General features: G+C 39.7%; 1 protein-coding gene across 1 annotated transcript; it reads left to right on the forward strand.

Moving 5' to 3' along the window:
* The first annotated feature begins 1,979 nt into the window (after window positions 1-1,979).
* Window positions 1,980-24,238, forward strand: tmem18 (transmembrane protein 18). Its single transcript, XM_078541873.1, has 5 exons — window positions 1,980-2,089; window positions 10,578-10,695; window positions 20,858-20,912; window positions 22,547-22,640; window positions 22,735-24,238. Exons 1-5 carry the CDS (start codon window positions 2,003-2,005, stop codon window positions 22,831-22,833), a joined length of 453 nt encoding a protein of 150 aa, XP_078397999.1. The 5' UTR covers window positions 1,980-2,002; the 3' UTR covers window positions 22,834-24,238.
* Window positions 24,239-24,594: the final 356 nt, after the last annotated feature.

Raw genomic sequence — 24,594 nt, forward strand, 5'->3', positions numbered from 1 at the left:
AGGGTGTCAGAGGAATCACGGATGGAGGTGGGAAGGGACTGGACAAGGGGAGAGAGAGTGGAGTCAAGATAGCAAGAAATGAGTTCCCTGGGGCAGGAACAGGCTGACACAATCGGTCTCCCGGGACAGTCATGTTTGTGGAATTTGGGTAGGAGGTAGAAGCGGGCCGTCCAAGGTTGGGAGACCATAAGGTTGGAAGCTGTGGAAGGAAGATCTCCAGAGGAGATGAGGTCAGTAACAGTCTTGGAAACAATGGCTTGATGTTCAGTGGTGGGGTCATGGTCCAGGGGGAGGTAGGAGGAAGTGTCTGCGAGTTGACGCTCAGCCTCTGCGAGGGAGAAGTCAGTTTGCCAGACAACAACAGCACCACCCTTGTCAGCAGGTTTGATGACAATATCAGGGTTGGACCTGAGAGAACGGAGTGCAGCAAGTTCAGAGAGAGACAGGTTAGAGTGGGTGAGAGGAGCAGAGAAATTGAGACGACTGATGTCACGCCGACAGTTCTCAATGAAAAGATCAAGAGCAGGTAAGAATCCAGAGGGAGGGGTCCAGGTGGAGGGAGAATATTGGAGGCAGGGAAAGGACTCCTGCCTAAAGAAGTGAGCACGGAGACGAAGGGGGCGGAAGAAGAGTTCAGCATCGTGCCGAGCCCAAAATTCATTGAGATGAGGGCGTAAGTGTATGAAACTGAGTTCTTTGCTGAGCACTGAACGTTCAGCATCAGAGAGGGGAAGGTCAGGGGGTATGGTGAATACACGGCCAGGGCTGGGATTGGAAGACGGGATGGGGACAGAGGGATGGGCAGGGGTGGCGGGTCCTGGATGGGCGTTGGTGTCGATGAGTTGTTGGACACTCTCTTTGTCCTTTGTCTATGACATCTTTTGGCAATCTCCACCTATCACTGGCCCTCCATCCAGCTCTACTTGTCCCACCCCTCCTTAAACCAGCTTATATTTCACCTCTCTTCTATTTTTACTTAGTTCTGTTGAAGAGTCATTCGGACTCGAAACGTTAACTGTGTTCCTCTCCACAGATGCTGTCAGACCTGCTGAGTTTTTCCAGGTATTTTTATTTTTGTTTTTGTTTTGGATTTCCAGCATCTGCAGTTTTTTGCTTTTATCTTAGTGTTCTGCTCGACATGGTCAAAAAGCTGAAGTTGTGCTTGTGAGTTGGTGCTTGAGTGAAGATTCGGGAATCCAGGTGAATAGTATTTCAGGAGACAAGATTGAAACTCTGAGGCAGAGTTGGAGCAACTTTTGGAGAGAATTCCCAGGTTAAATCTTCAAAGCTAAAGACTGGAATTATTTGTGAAAGAGTTTCAATAAGATTGGTTGACTCACTGTTTACAAACATTTGGGTGGATTGTTGAGAAATCCAGGAACTCTGTCTTGGTTGGATTTGTCAGTTAATGTGCAGTGAGGTGTGTTTGACCATGGTTTTTTAAATTCATATGTACCTCATATTAACCCTGAATGCTGGCGTGTAATATATTGTAAATTGTTTTATTTTTCTATAGTGAGGTTTATTTTTGTTCAAAACCCGAGGAATCTTGTGGCTTTATTCTATTAGTAAACGTCTTGGATCTCAAACTTGTCTACTTTAAACAAAATATTATTGGTCCCTAATTGGATCTTACCGAAAACTTGAAGGTCTGGTTTAGGATCAGAACAGTTTATTGGATGTTTCCAGTTTATTAGGTTGGCATGCCTGACAGTGATTGCTTACCCAACATTTAAAAAGTTTGACCAGTTTTTGTTTTTAGAAACATGGAGTTGATCTGGAGAGTTGCTTGTGAGATTGCTGACTGAAAGGGTAGAAAGACCATTTGATACACTGAGCTGCGCCTGCTGCACGCTCACCATGTTAGACAACTCCCCCCATGTGATTGACAGCGCAATGGACCAATCACGTCACGAGTTCTGCCCAGCCTATGACATGATTGAATCATGAGCATTACCGGAAGTCCCTCCCTATTTCAAGGGACTTCCGTTGTCAGGCTGACATGGAGAGGGAAGAGGAAGCAGCGGCGGTGCCGATTGACGAGTTCAGTAAGCTACGGATTACCGGCGTTTGGACCGTCTTGTTGTCTGTGAGTGGAACAGGGAGTTGTTTGGCTCAATGACTGGAATCGGGCTTCGATCCCGACCCCGCGGTGAGCCGGCGGTAGCGGCTCGGCTTCTCTGTCGTGGCGGGTCGGTGTTGTTAAGGTGAAGTTCGGAGCGACTGACGGCATCTTCTTGAGACGCATGTCGTCACCGCGCACGTGCTCCGGGCATTGTTGATAAAGTTGAAGGACAGGCAGGGCAGCTGGAGCTGTTTGGGGGCAAGGTGTTAGATGAATACAGTAAAATGTTATAAAGATGTGATATCCGTCAACAGGGATTGGCAGATTGCAAAGTGTTTATTCTGGAAACAAATCACAGCTGCATGCCTTCGCTTCAGTTCATTAACTTTTGCCATTCTGTGTAAGCTGTGCCTCAGGATGAGCAACTCTTTTGAGAAAATTAAGAGACAGCCTACCATTGGGTACGTGCGAGGAGTAGATGTGTTGCCAGAGCTGTGAGAGCGAGGGGGGCGGTTCCGGCGGAGCTGTGAAAGCGCACAAACAGGGGGAGAGGAGGTACCATGCATGCATTAAATTTAAGGGTGTGACTTACAGGGCAAACAGTGCCCCTGCAGCATGCAGCACAGGACAGTTGACTTAGATATGGGTCAATCCAGAAAATAAGGGTCAGTTGGTCACCCAGCAGTTGATAGCACTCATGCCTGAGTTCAAAAGTCCTGGTTTCAACGCCCAAGTGTGAATGTAGGTATCAACATTTGCTCTGGGGTGATAGCCTAGTTGTATTCTAGGGACTTGACTGCTTAATTCAGGCTAATGCTCCTGTGCATAATTGAGGAAGTGATGCACCCTTGTGTGTGCCATGTTTCAGATGAGATGTTAAACTGAAGCCCAATCTTCACTCTCCGGTCAACATAAAAGATTCCATAGATAAAAGCAAAATACTGCAGATGCTGGAAATCTGAAACAAAAACAGAAAATGCTGGCAAAACTCAGCAGGTCTGACAGCATCTGTAGAGAGAGAAACAAAGTTGACTTTTCAAGTCTTAATGACCCTTCTTCAGAGCTCTGAATTGTGGTCTGTATAAACAGTTTTTTCTGACGAATTGTTTGCAACACAAATTTCAAAATTCTGTAATGCTAACACCAGACCCAAAGTCTCCTTTTCGATCGTTGAATATCTTCTCTGTTGCACATTCAACTTTTGTGAAAAATACCCTATAGGTTTTTAAATTCCAGTGCCATCTTCCTGTAACAGTACGGCCCCAATGCCTATATCACTTGTGTCAATGGCCAACTTAAATTGCTTGGCATAATTGGGTAATGCAAAAACTGGTGTTCTAGTTAATACCGTTTTCAAACTGTCAAATGCCTCCTGACACTCGTGTCCATTGAAACTTGTTATTTTTTTAATAGTTCAGTCAATGGTGCAAGCACACTGCTAAAATTTGGTAAAAAAATTTCCAATAAAACTCACATGCCCAGAAATCTGAAAAATTCTCGTTTTGTTGTATGCACGGGGAAATCCACGATACCCTTGACATTCACATCTCTCGGAACCACCTTACCATGTCCAACGGTATGGCCTAGATACGTAACTTGCACTTTTGCAAATTTACTTTTAGCCAAGTTCACCACCAAATTAGCTCTTTGCAATCGAGTAAGTAATTCTTCTGGATGTTATAAATGCTGCTTCCACATCTGACTGAAAACTATCAAGTTGCCTGTATAAACAGCGCAATTGCTCAGACCTGCAATTACTTTGTCAGTCTTTGGAATGTTGCAGGTGCATTTTTCATACCAAATGGCATGACTTTAAACTAATATAGTCCATCTGGCATCACAAAAGCCGATATCTCCTTTGCTGCCTCCTATAATGGTACTTGCTAGTATCCTTTTAGCAAGCCAATCTTCGTGATAAATTTGATTGTACCACTTTCTCAATACAATCTTCCAACCTGTGGTATGGGATATGAATCCGCTTTAGTTACTGCATTCACCATTTGATAGTCCACACACACACTGTGTTCCATCCGGTTTCGGTACCAGCACAATAGGCGAACTCCAGTTACTGCAACTAGACTCAATGACATCATTTTGAAGCATGAATTCGATTTCTTTCTGTACTTGTGATAGCTTTGCCAGATTTAATCTATAAGGATATTGCCTTAGCGAAGATGAAACTTCTACACATTCATCATGTATACGTAAATTTGTCCTTCCCAACTTATTTCCACAAATATCTTTGTGTGACCTCAATAGCTTCTCCAAATCACTTGGACACTTGTTTGGAAGGTAACTCAATTTTACATTTAAATTTTCAAGCACCCTGTCATTATCCAGTTTGATTAGAGGAAAATCAATTTTAGAATCCTGCATTTCTATTTCACCACTAATACCTCAGTTTGGTCCTCTTCCCTGTCAAGGTACCTTTTAAGCACATTTACATGACACACCCTTCTGCGTCTTTCTTCTACCTGGAGTATTTATTGAATAATTCACTTCACTCAATTTCTTTTCAATCCTTTAAGGCCCACTAAATTTTGCATTTAATGAGTCACCCAGTACTGGTAACAGAGCTAGCACTTTCTCCCCAGCAACAAAACTACATGCTGTAACTTTCCTGTCTGCTTTCATTTTCATCACTTGCTGTGATACCTTTAAATGTTCACGAGCCAACTCACACGCTCTGTCCAATTTCTCTCTGAAGTTTGATACGTAATCCAAAAGAGTAGTTTCTGAATCTTGACCCACCAATTTCTCATGAATCGATTTGATCGGTCCTCTTATCTCATGATCATAAACTAGTTCAAAAGGACAAAATCAGCTGATGCATTAGCAGCATCCCTAATAGCAAATAACAAGAATGGAATTCCCCTACCCCAATCCTGTGTATAATCCTGACTATATATCTTCATCATAGTTTTTAGAGTTTGATGGCATCTTTCCAAAGCCCCTTGTGATTCAGGACAGTAAGCTGTTGACTTAAATTGTTTTATCCTCAAACTGTTCATTACTTCCTTAAACAGCTGTGACATGAAATTTGAACCCTGATCTGATTGTATTTCTTTAGGTAAACCACATCTCGTTTAAAAAAAAATAGTTAACTCTTCCCCAATTTTCTTTGTCGTAATATTTCTCAAAGGTATTGCATCAGGAAACCTGGTAGACACATCCATTATTGCCACTAAGTACTGATTTCCACTATTGGCCTTAGGGAGGGGTTCTACACAATCAATCATGATGCTAGTAGAAGGTTCTTCAAATGATGGAATTGGAATTAATGGTGCCGGCTTAATCACGGCTTGTGGTTTCCCTATCACCTGGCTTGTGCGACATGTTCTACAAAATTTGACTACATCCCTATGCAATCCAGGCCAATAAAAATGTTTTTGTATCTTCGCCTGTGTTTTTCTAATTCCTACATGTCCCCGCCCCCCATTGGAATTTCATGAGCTATCCTCAGAAGCTCATTTCTGTATCCAAATGGTATTACAACCTGATGCACTTCCTTCCAACTTTCATTTGCTGAAGCATGATATGGCCTCAATTTTCTCATTAAAACGTTACCCTTAAGGTAATAGCATTCTGGAATACATTTTGCCTCTGTTTCTCAGTATGCTGTCTGATGTAAATGTTGTATTTGCAAATCCTTTTTCGGTAACTTCATTAACTACCTTGAGCTAAACACTTCAGCTGAATTGTCTTCCAGTCTTTCTTCCTGAACAACCTTATCAAACACAGTGTCAGCTAATTGGATTTTCATACCTTCTCCCTGCCTTTGAACTTCCTGTTCTTCTTGCAACCTGTGAGCCTGTGATCTCGTTATCTCACAATCTGGAAAAATTCCAGGATGCTCTCTCTGCGACACTTCTGTTGAAAACACTTCTACAGGCTGCTGAACTACCATAGGCATCACCTACATCTGTGATCCAGCTATCATTACCCAGAGTAAATTGAACCTCTGCAATAGACAATTTTTCCACTACTCCAACAATCGCCTCACCTATTTTCCATTTACTCTTTAAATTTACCTTCCACAATAGAATAAGTTTAGCATCTCCGTGAACCCCACTTATTATCACCTGTTCCTTCAATGCTCCCTCTGAACAACAAATGTCACTATCCCACAACATTAAGGATAGGCTAACCCTTTTGCCTCTTAAAATTTTAACATCTTTACCTACTCCACCCTGTACACAGGGAAAGACTTTCCCTTCACACACAATCTTCAAATATTTCTGCAACCTGCTCCTCAGAATTCTCTTGGGTAAATTGTGAACACATTCCCACTTCTTTATCTATCACTGATGCTCCTTGCTTTACCTGTAAAAAAAACACTGGTTTTTCCTGTGCCTGAACCTCAGAACCCACAGTATTTTTACTTCCAGAACTTTTCTGCACCCCTGTAATTCCAACAGATTTTCCCTGCAATTTCCAACACACAGATTTCATATGTCCAACTCTATTACAATGAAAACACCTCAATTTTCGAATGTCAAATTCCCTTCAGCACCTTTTTTATTCTGCGAGAAAACTTCCTGGGAATTTCCACCTACTCCTCTTCCCTGAATCCCCTTTCACCTTCCCACTTTCTATCCTTTTCTGATTTAAAAAGGTGACGAAAGAAGCTCTATGAACTAAATCATAGTAATCAGCTATCTCTGCTGCTTGTCTTACTGTTTCAGCCCTCTGTTCCTCCACATGAGTTCTCAGCATCAAATGAATTGAATCTTTAAATTCTTCCAAAAGAATTACCTCTCTAAGAGCTGCATATGTTGTTTCTATCTTTAATGCCTGTATCCACCGGTCAAAATTACTTTGTTTTACTCTTTGAAACTCAGTATAAATTTGCCCATGCTGTTTTCTCATATTCCTAAATTCCTGCCTGTATACCTCAGGAACCCACTCGTTTGCACTCAAAATAGCCTTTTTTTAAAACTACATCATAGTTCACCGACATTTCCTCTGACAGTGAAGCATAAACTTCATGTGCTCTACCCACCAACCTGGATTGTAACAATAATGTCCAGTTTTCCTGAGGTCATTTCATCTGTTTAGCTATCTTCTCAAATGAAATAATGCTTCCACAGCTTTTTCCTCAAACTTTGAAAGAGCTTGTACGAATTTAAACATCTTCCCACTGGGTTTTAGTTTAAAGGTTTATTCATCATTAGAGCTTTCCTCAGAATCTGAGATCTCCTTTTTAACTTCCTACCTTTTAAGTTGGTATGCCCTTTCTCTTTCCTTTTCTCTTTCCCTTGACTCTCTCTCTCTCTCTTTAACCTTCTCTCTTGCCTGAAATTCCAGTTTCAGCTTCCTTTCTTTCTCCTGCCTTTGTGCTTGCTCCCTTTGAAATAACCTTTCCTTTCCTGCTGCCTCTAACTCAATTTTTTTCATTTCCTTTCCTTGTTCAAGTTCAAGCTTCTTCATTTCTAACTGAAGTCTCACTACCTCCAGCTGTGAATCACTAGTGTCAGGCATCCCTTCCAACATTAAATGCTGTGCTATACCCTCAATTATGTCTGCTTTCTTTTCCCCTGCAGCTAATCCCAATTATAACGTATCCGCCAATTCCATTAATTTAACTTCAGTTACCTTTTGTAAACCAGCCAAAGTTATAGCTTCAACTCCCAAACAAGTCTTAGCAACAGCCAAAGCCATATTGCAGTCTCACCACTTAAAAAAAAAAACCTCACACCAATTCCTGAATTCAAAATGCTTCTTATGCTCTTAACCTTAAGATTCACCAGCTCCAACCCAATCAGGAATTTCAAATATATTCTGCAAAGAGGCCCCAACTTTGTTATGGCACAGCCAATGGTAAATGCTGAGCTGCTCAAATCCCAGAGGGAAACTTGAAACTACTGCCACAACTTTTTGTAATTTGTATAAATTTTGGGATGTGTGCCTTGAATTCAGTAGTAATAAGGCCACCAAGTCTTTTAGGTTTCTTACAAAATTAAATTAAACCTTTATTGATAGAATAAATGATTTTAAATAAATACATAGATCTACAAATTACTGAATCACCTAATTAATCTAATTTCTAGTTTCATTAAGTCAACAGTAAGACACACAGATTTTAAAAGACCCAGGCAAAGATACATGATACCCTGAACAATCCAATTCAAAGTGAGTTTCCTTAACTTCAGTTCTATGTAGGCAGCAGATTGAGGCTCAGATGCTGAAGGCTTCTCGCACTTGCCAGATCTTAAAATGCTTCCCCTTACACAACCTTCACTCCTTTATGCATATTTTCCCCTTTGAATGCAAATTACAATTGTTTCACTATGTCTTTGGACTTTACCTCTCTGATAATAAAAAATCTCTCATAGCACTAATTTTACCAGTAATCTTTGGGGAAAAATAACACACTGTTTCTGAGCTTCACCTGGCTAAGCGACACATTTCACTCCCCTTTTGAAAACAATCTAGTCTGGTTTATTTAAAAATGCAAATGTTCTCTTCAGACCTATGTCTAGCTACTTAACATTTCAAATCTAGCTTATCGTCTAATACATCAAAGCCTTCATTAAATTACACACCAAGGAGGCAATGGTGTAGTGGTATTGTCACTGGACTGGTAAATCAGAGAGCCGGGGTGATGCTCTGGGGACCTGGGTTCGAATCCCACCGCAGCAGAATTTGAATTCAATAAATATCTGGAATTAAAAGTCTAGTGATGGTTGATGTAGTGATGTTGAACCACTTGGTTCACTAATGCCCTTTAGGGAAAGAAATCTGCAATGTGGTTGACTCTTAAAAATGAACAAGAGCAATGCTAGCCACCAATGCCCATACCCCATGAGCAAATTTTAAAAAACGCTATTGCTGTGCTTAACAATAAATTCCAATAACACTATGACAATTATATCTCCCTCACGGGTGCTGCTGCACATTCCTATAGCATGCAGGCTAATACAACTTTGGTGTTATATTATTGCTTTTTATTTGTGCTTTTTGTAAAAGCCAACTTCTATAGAAATTAGGCTTGACACAAATGGCTTAGGAAGTAAGCTGCAGGTTAAACAGTGAGCCCCTTTAATTTATTTATTCACTGGATGTGAAATCACTGGCAAGACCATTTATTGCCTGTCCCTAATTGCCCTTAAGGTGATGATGGTGAGTCGCCTTCTTGAACTGCTACATTCTGTGTGAGTGAAGGAATTCTCACAGAGCTAGCATTTTTTTTGATACGACCAAGTGCTTTGCTAGGCCATTTCAGAGAGCGGTTAAGTGTCACATATAGACCAGACCAGATAAGGATGTAGATTTCCTTCCCTAAAGGCTTTAGTGAACCTGTTTGGCTTTTACAATAATCTGGTAGTTTAATTGTTTCAATTATTGATCCTAGCTTTTAATTCCAGATTTATTTAATTAGCTGAATTTAAAATCCCAGCTGCTGGGGTGAAATTTGACCTGTCTCCAGGCTATTTAATGTTGCTACTCCTGCAACATAACCGTTATACCATTGTCCTGTCTGCCTTTTGGGGAACTATTAATATTCATATTAGGAAATATTTGTTAAATGATAATCTGTGGCTGAAGAATACATGTTCTAACCAGTGTATATGAGAAAATATTAGCTTTCTATTTTAAAGGCTTCACAGAGTCAGCGACATCATTAGCAGTTTTATCTATCGTGTACTGTGTCCATTTGGATATGTGGGGTTGAGGTTACAATCAGATCAGCCATGATCTTATTGAATGGCAGAGCAGGCTTGAGGGGCCGAGTGGCCTACTCCAATTCATATGTATGTTCATATGCACTTTATCACTGCTTGTCAAAATGAGTGATTCAGTTATGAGGTTTGCCACTGATCAAATCTACCATCCTGCTAACAAACAAGATAGGATTTAAAAAAATATAATGATGCAGTTTCAATATTTTATATGGAATGTTACTGAATATACTACAGTGGATAACAACTTGGGAATGAGATAGAAGAACTTGTATATACCTATCTTCTATGCCCTCAGTATATTGCAAATTGCTTTGAAGGCAACAATTTTTCGTGTAGTCACCTGTTACATAGGCAATTGTGACAGTTAATCTGTTGACTCGCAGCACACTGCAGTCTTGTGTAAAATTTTAGGTGAATTCCTAGAGTGGGCCTTGAACTCTCAAAGTTCTGACTCGAGTGAGCTTGCTATCATTGAGCCAAATGGTTCCTTGCCTGTTTCTTAACAGAATGTGGCAACACAGTTGGGTAGTTGAAGGCAAAATATAATTTTGTAGAAAACAGGGTATATTATACCCCTCTGTTGCAGAGTCCTGTGTGATGGGCTGGCACTTTGGGCACACTGATTTACATCCCCCTATGTGTGACTCATGTTTGTACGTAACTATGTGCTGAGAGGATCACATTGCAAAGTCCACCCAAAGATCCTTTAATTGAGTGATTAACTTAGTGAAAATGTCTAAATGTTCGAATCAGAAGTCTTTTTAATGAAAGTGATTAAGATGATTTATATCATAAATATTCCCTTCCCTGTTTTCTTTGCATTACAGATTCAGTGGTCAGAGCCATGGCTGATTGGGCTGCTAGCTTTTCATGCTCTTTGCTTTCTACTCACCTTGATGACAATTAAATTCTACAAGTTCCAGATTGCTCATTTCCTTTTTATGAGTAAGTTGTTTTTATGTTTGTATTGGTGTGTAAAACATAAGATTAAGGCCTGATAAAACACTTGTTTTGAAGCTGTAAAATAGATTTAGCATATATTTGTTGTATATAATTCTGTTTACACCTTTTCGTGTGTAGTGATCTGATGTATAATATACCTTAAGGAAGAATGTTATAATGGAAGATCACATGATCTTAGTATCCAATAGAAGAGCAGCGTGGTCTACCTCAGTAGTCAGTAGTCTATAGTTAGAATCTATAATGTAGAGACAAGGTTTGAGTTGAAAGCACACCAGTGGAGCTGCTGAGTTCCTTTGTAAGTAAATAGAATGTGTTCTACCTAAGAACTATCTGCTGATCTACTCTTATTTGTGGTACCAACTCGGCCATTCCGAAACAAGCACGCAACCTGGATCCATAAGTCCAACCAAACTACTGACTAGGACCCAACAAATTGGCGACGAGGAAAACGCAGGAAAAGGCGAGGATAAAGCAAAGATACAATAAGCTGGCTTTTAGAATAATACAAGTTAATGATGGAAATCAAGAGAAAGGAAATCGGGCTGTACCTCGCACGGTAATTGTAAGTAGAATTTCTGTCCTAATCATCAAAGCAATCCCCTCAAAGCATGCCACAATTTGGAAGAATTGATCTTTTTGATCCAGTAACGGACGATTGGTCTCATTATATTGAACGCCTCGCGTTCTTTTTCCAAATGAACGACATTGTGGGGATGGAGAAGAGGCGAGCGATCCTCTTATCCATGTGTGGGAGCAAGACCTATGGATTGATTCAAAGTTTGACGGCAGTTTAAAAAAACAAATGTTTTTACTGTCATCGAAACGGATACCTCATGAGACATTGCAAGGAAAGAATCAGGCAGACTTTCAAACAAAAGAAAAAACATGTGAGCCTGAAGTAACAGATTCAGATATTTATTTATTATATAATTTGAAGGTGGGAAGAACAGAACCAATCTGTGTAACAGTGAGAGTGAACGATAGACCTATTAGATTGGAGGTGGACACAGGAGCTTCCACAACATTAATTGGTGAACACACTTTCAAATGCCTGAATTATGGGGAACGTAAATTAAATTTGGAAGAAACAGCTGGCAAATTGATAAGTTACACGGGAGAAGACATCAAAGGCATAAGCAGAGTTACTGTACAGTATGGAAGCCAATCGGTAAAACTACCCTTGCTGGTGGTAGCAGGTGAGGGGCCAAGCCTCCTTGGATGAAACTGGCTGAAGGAAATTAAATTAGAGTGAGCTGAAATCTTCCAGCTGAGAGCCAGTGGGCTACCTAAGCTACTACAAAAATATGCCTCAGTCTTCAAGGATGAACTTGGGAAGATCCAGGGACTTCAATCAAAAATTCATGTGAATCCAGAGGCAGCCCCCGATTCATTAAGGCAATGCAATGTAATGTGGGAAAAGGTCAATGTCGAACTGGACAGATAAGAGAAACTGGGAGTTATGCAACCTGTGCAGTTCTCAGAATGGGCAGCGCCAATAGTCCCGTCCTTAAACCTGATCAAAGCATTCGAATTTGTGGAGGCTACAAACTGACAGTTAATAAAGTGGCTAAGTTGGACAGATGCCCAATACCAAAAATTGAAGACCTGTATGCTAAGCTGGCAGTTGGACTCATGCTTATCAACAATTAGCGTTGGAGAAGGCCTCCCGGGAGTTTGTCACAATTAATAGACACAAAGGGTTGTACCAATATAACCATTTCCCTGTCGCTGTCTCCTCAGCTTGTACCATATTCAAGAGAACAATGGAAAGTTTACTGTAGGGACTGCCCAACATTATAGTTTATTTCGATGACATTCTGGTGACAGGACTCACTGAAAAGGAGCATTTGGCAAACTTAGAAGAAATTTTAAAACATTACTCGCGGGTTGGGGTGTGTTTTTTAAAAAATAAAGTGCACATCCCAAGCGAAGGAGGCAGTCTATTTAGGTCACAGGGTAGATTCACAGGGCCCCCGCCCAGTTGAAGAAAAAAGTGAGAGCCATTAGAGAGGCACCAGTGCCAAAGAACACCTCCGAGCTCAAATCGTTCTTGGGGGTGATCAGTTGGTGATATGGGCACTTCTTACCTAATTTGTCGACAGAACTGGCATCCCTGTATTACCTACTCAAGAAAAACCAACGTTGGTCTTAGCTTGGTAGTTTGGTCTTAGCAAACACCACAGAAAGAAGCTTTCACAGAGGTGAATCAATTGTTGCACTCATCAACCCTATTACACTTTGACCAGAGAAAAGACTTGGAGTTGACATGTGGCGCATCTCCCTATCTTTCCCATCGAATGGACGATGGGTTTAGAATGACCTGTGGGATATGTATCACGAATGCTCAACACAGTGCAAGAGGGATACTCACTGATAGAAAAAGAAAGCCTGTCAACCATATTTGTCGTCCAGAAATTTCACCAGTGTGTACGTGGACGTCATTTTACAATTGTTTCGGACCACAAGCCATTGCTAGGATTGTTGAGTGAGGACAAGGCTGTATCACCCATAGCCTCAGCAAGAATACAAAGATGGGCAAAACAAAAACAGAATTACCTGGAAAAACTCAGCAGGTCTGGCAGCATCGGCGGAGAAGAAATCAGTTAACGTTTCGAGCCTTCATGGCCCTTCGGCAGAACTGGCGAAGTTCTGCCGAAGGGCCATGAAGGCTCGAAACGTTAACTGATTTCTTCTCCGCCGATGCTGCCAGACCTGCTGAGTTTTTCCAGGTAATTCTGTTTTTGTTTTGGATTTCCAGCATCCACAGTAGCTTTTAGCTTTTTGTTTTTATACAAAGATGGGCGTTGACCCTGGCAGTGTATGAGTATACTTTCATCCATAAGCCTGGAAATCAAATTACAAACGCTTAGTCGTTTGCTCTTGCAAGAAAATGATCAGGATGTTCCAGTCCCCCGAGCTCGTTTTATTATTGAACTTCTTAGATTCATCATCTGTATGTGCTAGACAGATCAGAGACTGGACAAGTCGAGACCCAGTCTTATCCAAAGTACAAGAACAAGTTCTTCATAGTTGGTCAAGAGCAGGAATCTGACGAAATGAAACCTTATTTTCACAGAAGGTATGAAATAGCCAGCCAGGAGGGTATCTTATTGTGGGGAGCACGAGTGATTGTTCCTCCAAAAGGACGAAAGCCATTGTTAACTAAGCTCCATAATGCACATCCAAGAATTTCCCGAATGAAGACTTTGACGCACAGCTATCTATGGTGGCCTGGGATGGATGGAGAACTAGAGAGCTTAATAAGGAGTTGTATGCAGTGTCAGCAAGTGCAAACGTTACCTCCAATAGCTCCGTTACACCCATGGGAGTGGCTAGGAAGGCATATTGACTTTTCATGGGAATAATGTAGCTGCTTATTGTTGATGCCCATTCAAAATGGATGGACATATATGAGGTGAAATCACCAACATACTCTGCTACAATTGACAAGCTGTCAAAATTTCACCCTCAAGGAAAAACTAGAAGTGGTTGTATCAGATAATGGCACGGCATTTACGGATGCTGAGTTTCAACGGTTTATCAGCCTTAATATCATCACTCGTGTAAAAGCTTTACTGCACCATCTTTCCTCAAATGGACTGGCTGAGAGAGCGGTTCAAATGTTCAAGGCAGGCATGAAGAAATTAACTGGAGATTCCATAGCGACCAAGCTAACACATTTTCTTTTCCATTATAGGACAATCCCTTACACAACAACCTGTCACACGTGTGGAGTTGTTGATGAAATGCCATCTCAGGATGAGATTGAGCTTAGTAATACCAAATTTAAGGGGGGGAAGGTGTAAATCTCCCTATGGAGTGGGAGCAGTGCTCTCCCAATGAATCGACGATGGCTCGGAATGGCCTATAGGATATGTATCAAGAACATGCGACACAGCGCTAAAGGGTGTCCTGATTGACCCATGTTGACACCAGAAGACGTAGGAAACCACATTACGTTTTTAACATACATGCTTGCTCAACATGTCAGGGAAGTCAGAAAACTGGACATGATGACTGCCATAGTCGTGACAAAGTTTTGTGGTGAAAAGACGGTATATGTAAAGAATTTTGGAGAAAGACCCAAGGTTTTCGGGTGAAATAAGTGCAGTGACTGGACCTCTTTCTTACCAAGTGAAAGTGGAAGACCGAGTCACACGGAGACATGTGGATCATATGAAGAGGAGAGAAACAAAGTACCAAGAAATGATACCACCAGTGTTCACAACTGAGTCAACGTCTCCTGTTGAAAGAACTCAACTGAGTACAGATGTGTCTGAAGGGTCTGCTGTACCTGCAAGAGTTGAGGAAACGGATTCACAGGTGCCCACCAAAGAACCTGATGTTCAGACAACTTCAGAAAAGGAGATTGCTAATGAAGCATCTGAAGCTGTAGAGCTGAGATGTTCTACACGCATAAGGAAACCCCCAGAAAAACCAAATTGATTAATTACTTACCTGTGTACATAAATTGATATTTTGAGAAAAATTGTATTTGTAACTGAGTAAAGGGGGAGGGATTTTTAAAAATTCATTCATGGGATGTGGGAGTTGCTAGCTATGCTAGCATTTATTTCCCATCCCGAATTGCTCTTGTTCAGAGGGCATTTAAGGAGAGAAACATTGCTGAGTCTGGAGTCACAGCAGATTTTCTTCTCTAAAAGGCATTAGTGAGCCAGGTGGGTTTTTAAAACAGTCAACAATGGCTTTGTGGTTGTCATTCCAGATTTCACCATCTGCTGTGGTGAGATTCGAACCCGAGTCCCCAGAACACTACCCAGGGCCTCTGGATTACTAGTGTAACTACAATACCACTAAGCCATTGCCTCCCTGTGTGGTAATCTGATGTGTAATATACCTTTAAGAAGAATGTTATAATGGAAGATCACATAATCTTAGTATCCTATAGCAGAGTAATGTGAGCTACCCCAGTAGTCTATAGTTAGAGTCTGTAATGTAGAGACAGGGTTTGAGTTGAAAGCACACAAGTGGAGCTGTGGAGTTCCTTTGTAAATAAATAGAATGCGTTCTACCTAAGAACTGGCTATTCTTATCTATGGTACCAACTTGGCTATTCCGAAACAAGTGTGCAACCTGGATCCATAAGTCCAACCAACTAGTGACTAGGATCCAACACATGTACTTTTAAACATGTCCAAAAGTGACTTCCAAGAACTGGTTGTTCTTGGATGTCCTGATTGACCCATGTTGACACCAGAAGACTTAGGAGCCAACTTACTTTTTGTAACATACATGCTTGCTCAACACATTTTGAAATACTTCGTCTTTATTTTTAAATTATATAATTTGGCAGAAATGCAAATGACTTTTATATTGTACAGTAGGGGTGCTTAAAATCAGAATCTGTCTTGCATGATTGGAGACAGTTGTTGTGCTAGTTTGTTTTCAAAATGTATTCTTTCCCTTCCTCACTATTCTGACTTGGATCATGGTTTACTGACCATTCCATCTGTCACAGGCTTTCTGCACGTCCCTAATCCCTCCCCATTTTTCTGTAAATAAATTGCAGAGCACCTGGCATTGTATTGATTTTGACCATGACTGGGGAAGTATGGCTGTGGCTCGTACTGAGGTGACACCTGGCTAACATCAGTTAATGTTCTTAAAAGATCTATCGCTTGTTCATTGGAAGCAGCAGGCCAAAAAATGTTAGAAAAAACTTCTTGCTTTTATCCTAACAAACTTGCAGTACTAAAATAAGTAACAACTACTAAGAGCTTCACCGTGAGTAATGTTGCTCCATCTTCAATAACATATTCTTGTTACTTTTGAAATTTTTTGAGTTAGTGGTACCCACACAATCTAGCATATTAACATTAATGGTCTATTATAATACCTTTGTCCACCATTACTAATGTGCAAGGCTTACAAAATGTGTGGTAGATATGCGTGTAGGGAAAACAAAAGGTTTTGTATAATTTGTGTGAATTGGAAACATTGAAAATGGTGCTGTAGGTCAAACTGCTCGACCCCTTTGAAGCTTTGCATAAACTGGTGCAAAGTTTGCAGTAATATTTGTCATTGTAGTATGGTTATTGCCACTAGAGGTCAGTGTGGTGACTTGTAAATGTGTAAATCTATTGCAGCAAATGTGGAAGTACATATAACCTGTTAAATAATGGAACAATGTTACGAGACAGTAAATTAATTTAAAAAAACTAAGCAATCTATTTAACTTAATCCAAATTTCTTACCTTTAATTCACACCTACACACCTATATTTAGTACCATGATCAGTATTATGAAGAAATAGAGCCAGTGTGATTCGAAGCTGGATGGAGGGAATCCCAACCAACTGGTATTGACCACCAGGTGTCCACAGAATCTACATATCCAAATATAGACAAGCCTTTGGCATAGCTAAATGTAATGCAATTTAGTACCTATTTATAATCTTCATGGTTCATTATCAAATGATATGTATAAGGCTGTGAAATGCTGATAAATTTTACAATCAGCATCTTCCCACTGGCCTTGGCCGTCTGCAACCTCGTGATGCTTTTATTGTCCTGACTTGCTTTCCTATCACTTTTTAAAATCCCCATTCAACAACTATCTCTATCATATACAAAAACAGAATTACCTGGAAAAACTCAGCAGGTCTGGCAGCATCGGCGGAGAAGAAATCAGTTAACGTTTCGAGCCTTCATGGCCCTTCGGCAGAACTGATCTCTATCATATGCCTTGGGATATTCAGAAATTCCCTAGTTTGTTACAGTTTAAGTGACTGTTTTTGTTCCGTATCCACATGCAGTTGGTTGTGAACTTTTTTTTTCCAAGTATGCTTTTTATAAGGCTTTTTTTTTTGGAATCAGGAAATGTGTTGATGTAAACTAATTACAGAGACTATATTTTGTTGTATATGAACTTTCTGTTTAACTGGAAACTATAAGTGGTGCATTTAATGTGAGATAGTGAGGAGCACTTATCATAATTATCATTGAGCTATTTCCTTTGGTCAAGTACTTTTTACACAGCCAAATATGTTGGCATTGCGAATCTTGACCATTAGTGTACAAATTATGGATTTACTGTAAACAGACGTAAATGTTTTGTAGCAAGATTCATTACTGATGGTGGTTTAGTGGATTCATGCTTCTGAGTTTCGATTCGGCCTAGAGTCTGCTATCTCATAGACTCATTTTAGAGCTCTACTTGAGTGATAACCAAAATTTTGGACTGCTTAGTTATTTGCCAATGAGCACACAATCATCTATGTTATAATTATTTATAATATGTGAGATCTTAAATAAAGGTAACACCACTCTGCAACTCATTTAAAAACTGATAAAATAACTGGTTTTAATTTAGAATTCTATTTTCCAGCAATACTTCATAGGCAAGATGTAGAGCTGCACCATAACTAAAATGAAGCATTGTTATCTTTATCCAAACTGTTTATGCTGGGAGCCTCGATGGAACTAATGACTGCTGTGGAAGTACACAATTAATCCCTGATACACTATCGCTCTGAATAAATACTTGAATAAGCAAGAGACAAAGAACATTTGCAAACATTTGAATATTGATTCACATTTCAAAAGGAATACAAGCTTAGAGGTCATGGTATGGGTATATTTTGGTTTTTGAGGTAATTTAATTTTAATTTTAAAGATAACATGTAATTTAGTATTGACGGGATTGTGAGAGTCCTTTGGCTAAAAATGGAGGTTGGATATGGATGCTCTGTTACAATTACAATGGATTTTGATGGAAGACAACAATACAGAGCTGTTTGCAAAAGCAGGTAAAATGGGAGATGATGCAGAATGTTGATACGTGGACATTGGTGGGTCAACCACAGCTATGGCTTGTGGTTCCAATGCATCATAAGTTTGACACCTAATCCACAGGTTTTTTTTAATGTTCTTTGATTACAGTAAGTGGTGTTTGCTGATATTCTCATCAGGTAAATGGCATGATATCATCGTGTCAGTAGTTAGGGCCTCTTATTTTTCAGTCAGATGAACAATTTAGAAAAATTGTTTTAAAAAGAAGTAATTTCTGTTTAAATTTGCATTCATCAAGGTAGGCTGAATATGTGATTGCAGTTTGTTTTAATGTTATCCTTTACATTAATTCAGTTAAAGTATAAAGTACCACTAAATTGCATATCTGACCCAGATTCTGCTTTATTATTGGCTTTTGCATCTCAGGACTGAGTTCATTTATAATTTTCATCCTTCCAAAGTAAACAACTATACTGGATGAAACTTTGCAATCCTGACTGGAATTGTGTGCAAATGTGTTTTACTTAAAGGTGAGTGCAGGGTTGCATTACGGGGATTAAGAAAACACTATTTGTTCCATTCCAAGGCTTAGAATTAAGAAGTATTGAAAAATTACAATTCAGAACTGCAGATGTTCCATTTCAAAGTGTCCAAACCTTAAAAAATTTAAAAGAAAACTGATCATTTTCAGGAAACCTGATAGGCTGTACCCTCGCCTATAAAAATTGTCTGTGTCAAAATCAGGGGTAATGTTGCTAACATCACTCTGCTTCTAATTTGTTAATTGACTACCTGGTCCAACATGGATTACTTTTACTACTCGGCATTCGCAAGGTATCATTCACCTTAGCCACACACAAACTGTTTACATTAGAATGGTAGTGTTACTGCAAAGCAGAACAACTTACATGAATGCCAAGTCACAGTCTTTAGCAGTGGGAGAAAAAAAACTTGTGGCAAAATTATTATTGTCTGCGCCCAGTGTGAGGGAAAATAAAAGTAAATTAACATAATTTACAAACATTGAATTAAATAATTATCTTGATTTCCAATTATTTCCATGGGCAGGATATTGAGGTTGGCGAGTGGGGGGGGGGTGGGGCCCACTTGCCGACACGTAAAATGACGCAGGATGATATCGGGCGGAACTCCCGACGTCATTTCAATTTTCAGGTCGGCAGGGGTGCAGCCGAATCAGCCATGCGCCCGCCGACCTGTCAACAGCCAATTTAGGCCATTTAAAAAGTAATTAGACTAGTTAATGGACCTGCCCGTCCAACCTTAAGGTTGGCGGGCAGACCAGGAGCCCTGGCGGGCTTCAGAAAAAGCATGAAACCTCATCCACCAGCGGGATGAGGTTTCATGTAAGTTTTTAAAGATTTAATAGAAGTTTACTTAAAAGTGATGGACATGTCCTAACTCATGTGACAGTGTCACATGAGGGGACATATCAGGGAAATTTCATTTCTCTGCATGTACCATTTTTGAATCTGGAGTCGATCTCCTTGAGGCAGCACTTAGCCTCAGGGAAATCAGTGCGCTCTTTCGTGCGCATGCGCAAAAGAGCGTACTCTCGGTTGAGGGAATCACCCCCTGCCCGCAAAGGGAGCGCATAGCACTTCCTGGCGGACGTCATGCTGGGTGGGCTTGAATTGGCCTGCCCACGTAAAATGGCAGCACACCCCCAATCAGGGGTGCCGATTGGAGGTACGCCCGTTCCTGCACCCCCCCCCCCCCCCCCCCCCAAATGGGGGGAGAATTCTTCCCCATGATTTTCATGCCTTCCATTCATCCCCCACAACAACAAAAAATGCTAGGAATAAGGTGAAAATGTCCTTGAAGTTACCTTGTTTCCTATATTTTCATGGTTTTTTTCATTCATGTGATGTGGATGTTGCTGGCTAGGCCAGCATTTATTGCCCATCCCTAATTGCGTTGCGAAGGTGGCAGTGAGCTGCTTTCTTGAGTGTTTTTGGAGTGTTGCACTCATCCAAGCAAGTGGAGAGTACTCCATCACACTTCTGACTTATGCCTTGTAGATGGTGGACAGGCTTTGGGGAGTCGGAAGGTGCTGTATCTGAAGCCAAGGACCAAAACAATAACTTCTGTTCTGGGTTTGTACTAATGGTTTGAGTCTACATGTGCAGTCTGAAGCTGGTATGCCTCCCATATCAACTTCACACCAATATAATGAACAAAGTGTGTGTAGCTTACTTAAAGATTATTTTTTTAATGGCAAATGCTGAAAACCTAAATTTTAAATTATTTGAGCTATTTAAATATCGCAATATCTATTGCTGATAAGTTGTTCATACAAACTAAGTATTTTGAACTTGGTGGTGTAATGTTCATCCCTCACTAATTGTTATCATGTTATTTTCTTTTTATTGCAGTTGTGTTGGTATACTGTGCAGAATACATTAACGAAATGGCAGCAATGAACTGGAGGTAAAGGCATTGGAAATACTTATGACATTAAAACTATTATCTAAACTTCCTAAGCAGCATATTATGGCAGTATTATTTCATTCATTTCTTAGATCTAGACACTTTATATATACCTTTCAAAAAGTCACTGATAGTTTGCCATAAAAGAAATCAAATCTAATGTGTTAATTAAGTAGTGATCGAAATGTGCTCAGTTGAATGTAGTCCTACAAGCTGCATGGTTTTGAAAGCTGTGAATTATTGTGAAGTATATTTAGTTATCTATATTGTTTAATCTGTATTGTATTCGAAAAGCAAAAGTGGTGTAAGAGCAGTGTATGGCTTTCAAAACTGGTTCTGACTCCAATTTCACCATAACTACTTTTTTATATTTTATATTGTAGATGGAGCTAGGGAGAGCAATGTCTTAGTTTGCAGATGATTTTAAAATAGGAGGAGTAGTAAATGGACCAAAGAAATTTACAAGGGGATATTGATAAAATGGCAGAATAGGCAAGAAAGTGCCAGATGGAATTCAATGTCAGTGATTCTGAAGTGGTTCATTTTTCAGTTATAAAAACAAACTTACAGTTATACTTTGGAAGGAAGATGGATCAAGAGCAGATTGATTTGGGGGGTTCAGGTAATAAAATATCTTCATTCAAGTGAAAAAGACCATAAAGGTGGTAACGGGAAACAGAGTTTTATGGTGAGGGATGTAGAATATACAAGCCGAGACATAATGGTGAATCTATTTAAAACCTTATGTTCAGAGCCAGAGTACTTTGGGTTCCACGCTAAATTAAGAACATTGGGGCAATATAAAAGATATAATGCAGATTTACTGGGATGCTGCCTGGTATGAAGAAATACAAATAAGAAGACAGTCACGAAAACTTGGGACTGTGCTTATTTGAACAGAGGAGATTACGGGGTGTCTCAACAGAGATGTTTTAAAATTTTAAAGGTTTGAGACAGAGCAGATAAAAATAAACTGTTTCCAATGATGGGCAAATCTAGAATAAGTCAACTGGACTATAAAATTAAATGCAATAGATTTACCATGGAGAACAGGAAAGCATTTTTGTACAGAGAGCTATGAGACTATGGAATGCACTACCAGAGTTAGAGATTGAAGCAGAGGCCATGTTAACCATGACAACATTTAAGAATAGATTAAATAAGTGATTGATTGAAAGAGGAATAAAGAAATTAAGGAACAGGGTGTGTATATAGCAATGAGAGTACTGCTTGGGTAGAGGATAGACACCAGCTTAGACTGGGTGGACTGAATTGCCCATTTCACGATTGCAATTCTAAATTGCCATTTGTAAGCAGCTCAACTTGAATCTAGTATTTCGTTAAAAAATCAAAATAAATCCAAATTAGCATTATTAGAACTTCTATCTAATTGTTATAAATGGTAAAATTTTAGTTTAATAGCATACATTAACTGAAGAATTTTCATTAATCTTGCAATATTGTTCTTTTGGAAAAAATGTGGCTCCAAGCACTAAATACTTGTTTCAAACATTTATTTTGTTCTTTCTGTTTTAGTTGTAATTCGTATTCGTTTTTTCCAAATTGGTAGTAAAATACAATGAACTTCCTTGTACTTTTAGACAAAAGTTCAGGTTGAAAATTTTTTTTTCCAGATTATTTTCCATGTACCAGTACTTCGACTCCAATGGGATGTTCATTTCACTCGTCTTCTCAACTCCACTTTTACTGAACACAATGATCATTGTGGTAGGAGTTCATTTCCACTTGTTTTACAGTTTGCAGTTGCCTAAAAATCTGCATATTTTTTCCGGAATTTAACCACTTTCTGCTGTTTTCTTAGATTGTGTGGGTGTACAGAACATTGGCAGAAATGACAGAACTGAAGTCACTAAAGCAGAAAAGGAAAGCAAACAAGGAAAAAGGGAAGAAAACTGCATAAGACTATTTTTGTTACACTTGTTCTGAAACCCTGTGCATTAAATCTTTCAATCATTTGGGATTTTTTTTACTTCCATTCTCTCGTGTTAGGAAAAAAAGCTTGAATCCAAACCAGGGAAATGTTAAATGTTATCAATGCAAGTTGTTGTTTACACTAATATTAGTGAAAGGAGGAAAATATATCCTTTGATGTTATAAATCTCTCTCCAGTGGTATCAAGCAGAGGACATGCTTGTTGGTTAAAGTTGGTGACGTGACTGGAAAGCTAACAAGTTATCTGACAAAATTGGCCTTGATTACTCAGCATACAATGACTTGCGGTTTCAGTTTTTGTTTTCAGCACTGCCAGTGCAGAGTTTCATGTAGTCAGGGAGCATATGACTAAAACTAATGACTGCAAAATGGTGAGTGGTATTTGTTTGAATTTTAGATATGCACCTGTGTGTGTGAAGCTTTTCAGTGGAAGACATAATTACCTTTTTTGGATAATTGACACTTTGGTCCAGAGTCATCCTTAGAATTCACCATGATGCAAAATATATGTTTTGAACGTGGTCTTGAGTTGGTGCACAGTACATATAGGACTATGGTATTTTACATCTGCTTTAATCATCAGTGTCTTTTTCACTCATGTGTTTATCTTCAAAAAGGGATTTTATAATATGAAAGCAGCTGATCCTGGAAATGAGTCCAGCCTGAGGTGGAACATTGCATAGGGAATCTGTGTGTAATATGGGTGGAGGGGCTATAGTGGGTTAGTTAACTCCCACCACGCTGGAAGCAGGGGTAGATTTAACCAAAATATCTGCAAGGGGTGGTAGGCTAAAAGGGTCCAAGTTCTTATTAGAGGTGCATAGCCAAAGAAATGCAACCATTTTAGGAGCAGATTGAGAAGGAAAATGGCCTACACTATCCACGTGGAATATGTCTCTGTAACTGGATGCTCTCACTGGGAACCTTTAGTACTGGACCCACTAGAGAATACAGTCCAGTGAAGGTTACATCATTAAAATATAATAGTGGATGCCAGAAAAGGCTTAAGTTTTTCTAAGCCTTTGGGGATCCAGGCCTGAACCCTCAGATGGGCTGCGCTGGCCAATATCTTGACATACTCTACATGCAACCATGAGTTCCAGGCCAAGGACAAGGAAATTCATGCCCTTCCTCAACCCCACATGCTGCTGGTGTGGTTTTCCTTCTTTAGGAAAGAACTTCTATCCAAGCCAAACAAATCTCCATGGGAACTGGAGGAATTGAACAGGACCCGGATTGTCTGGGTTCTAGCCTGGTTTCTGGTCCTTATGTCAAACTCCTGCCAGACATACTGTATGGTGGAAAGACCACAGATTTTATGCTTCAATCTATCTTGTGTAAAAATAAATAAATAAACATACATCTGAAATGAATACTTGTGAGATTTTTGATATACCTGTTGGGCAACAAGATAATTCATTAAAACTCTAATGTCCCATATTTTTGTTGTATTACTAAGGGTACTTTAAAAGAAAATAAAGGGCACCAGATTATTAGTTTCGAAGTTAAGATTAGCAAATCAAAAACAGTTGTTTTTGTCATGAAGATGTTATCATGCCCACTTCGGCTGAATCAAGTGGCCATTACTTTCTTTCCTTGAAGAAATAACTCCTTATTCCTAAATCAACTGAACTAACACACATACTTAATATAAAGTTATACTCACAAGCAATTTGCTAAGACAGCAGAATCAATCAAGCCCAAGGGAAGAATTTATGGAAAAGTTAAA

This window comes from Cetorhinus maximus, chromosome 5, assembly GCF_964194155.1.
Source record: "Cetorhinus maximus chromosome 5, sCetMax3.hap1.1, whole genome shotgun sequence".
In the NCBI taxonomy this organism is placed as follows: domain Eukaryota; kingdom Metazoa; phylum Chordata; class Chondrichthyes; order Lamniformes; family Cetorhinidae; genus Cetorhinus; species Cetorhinus maximus.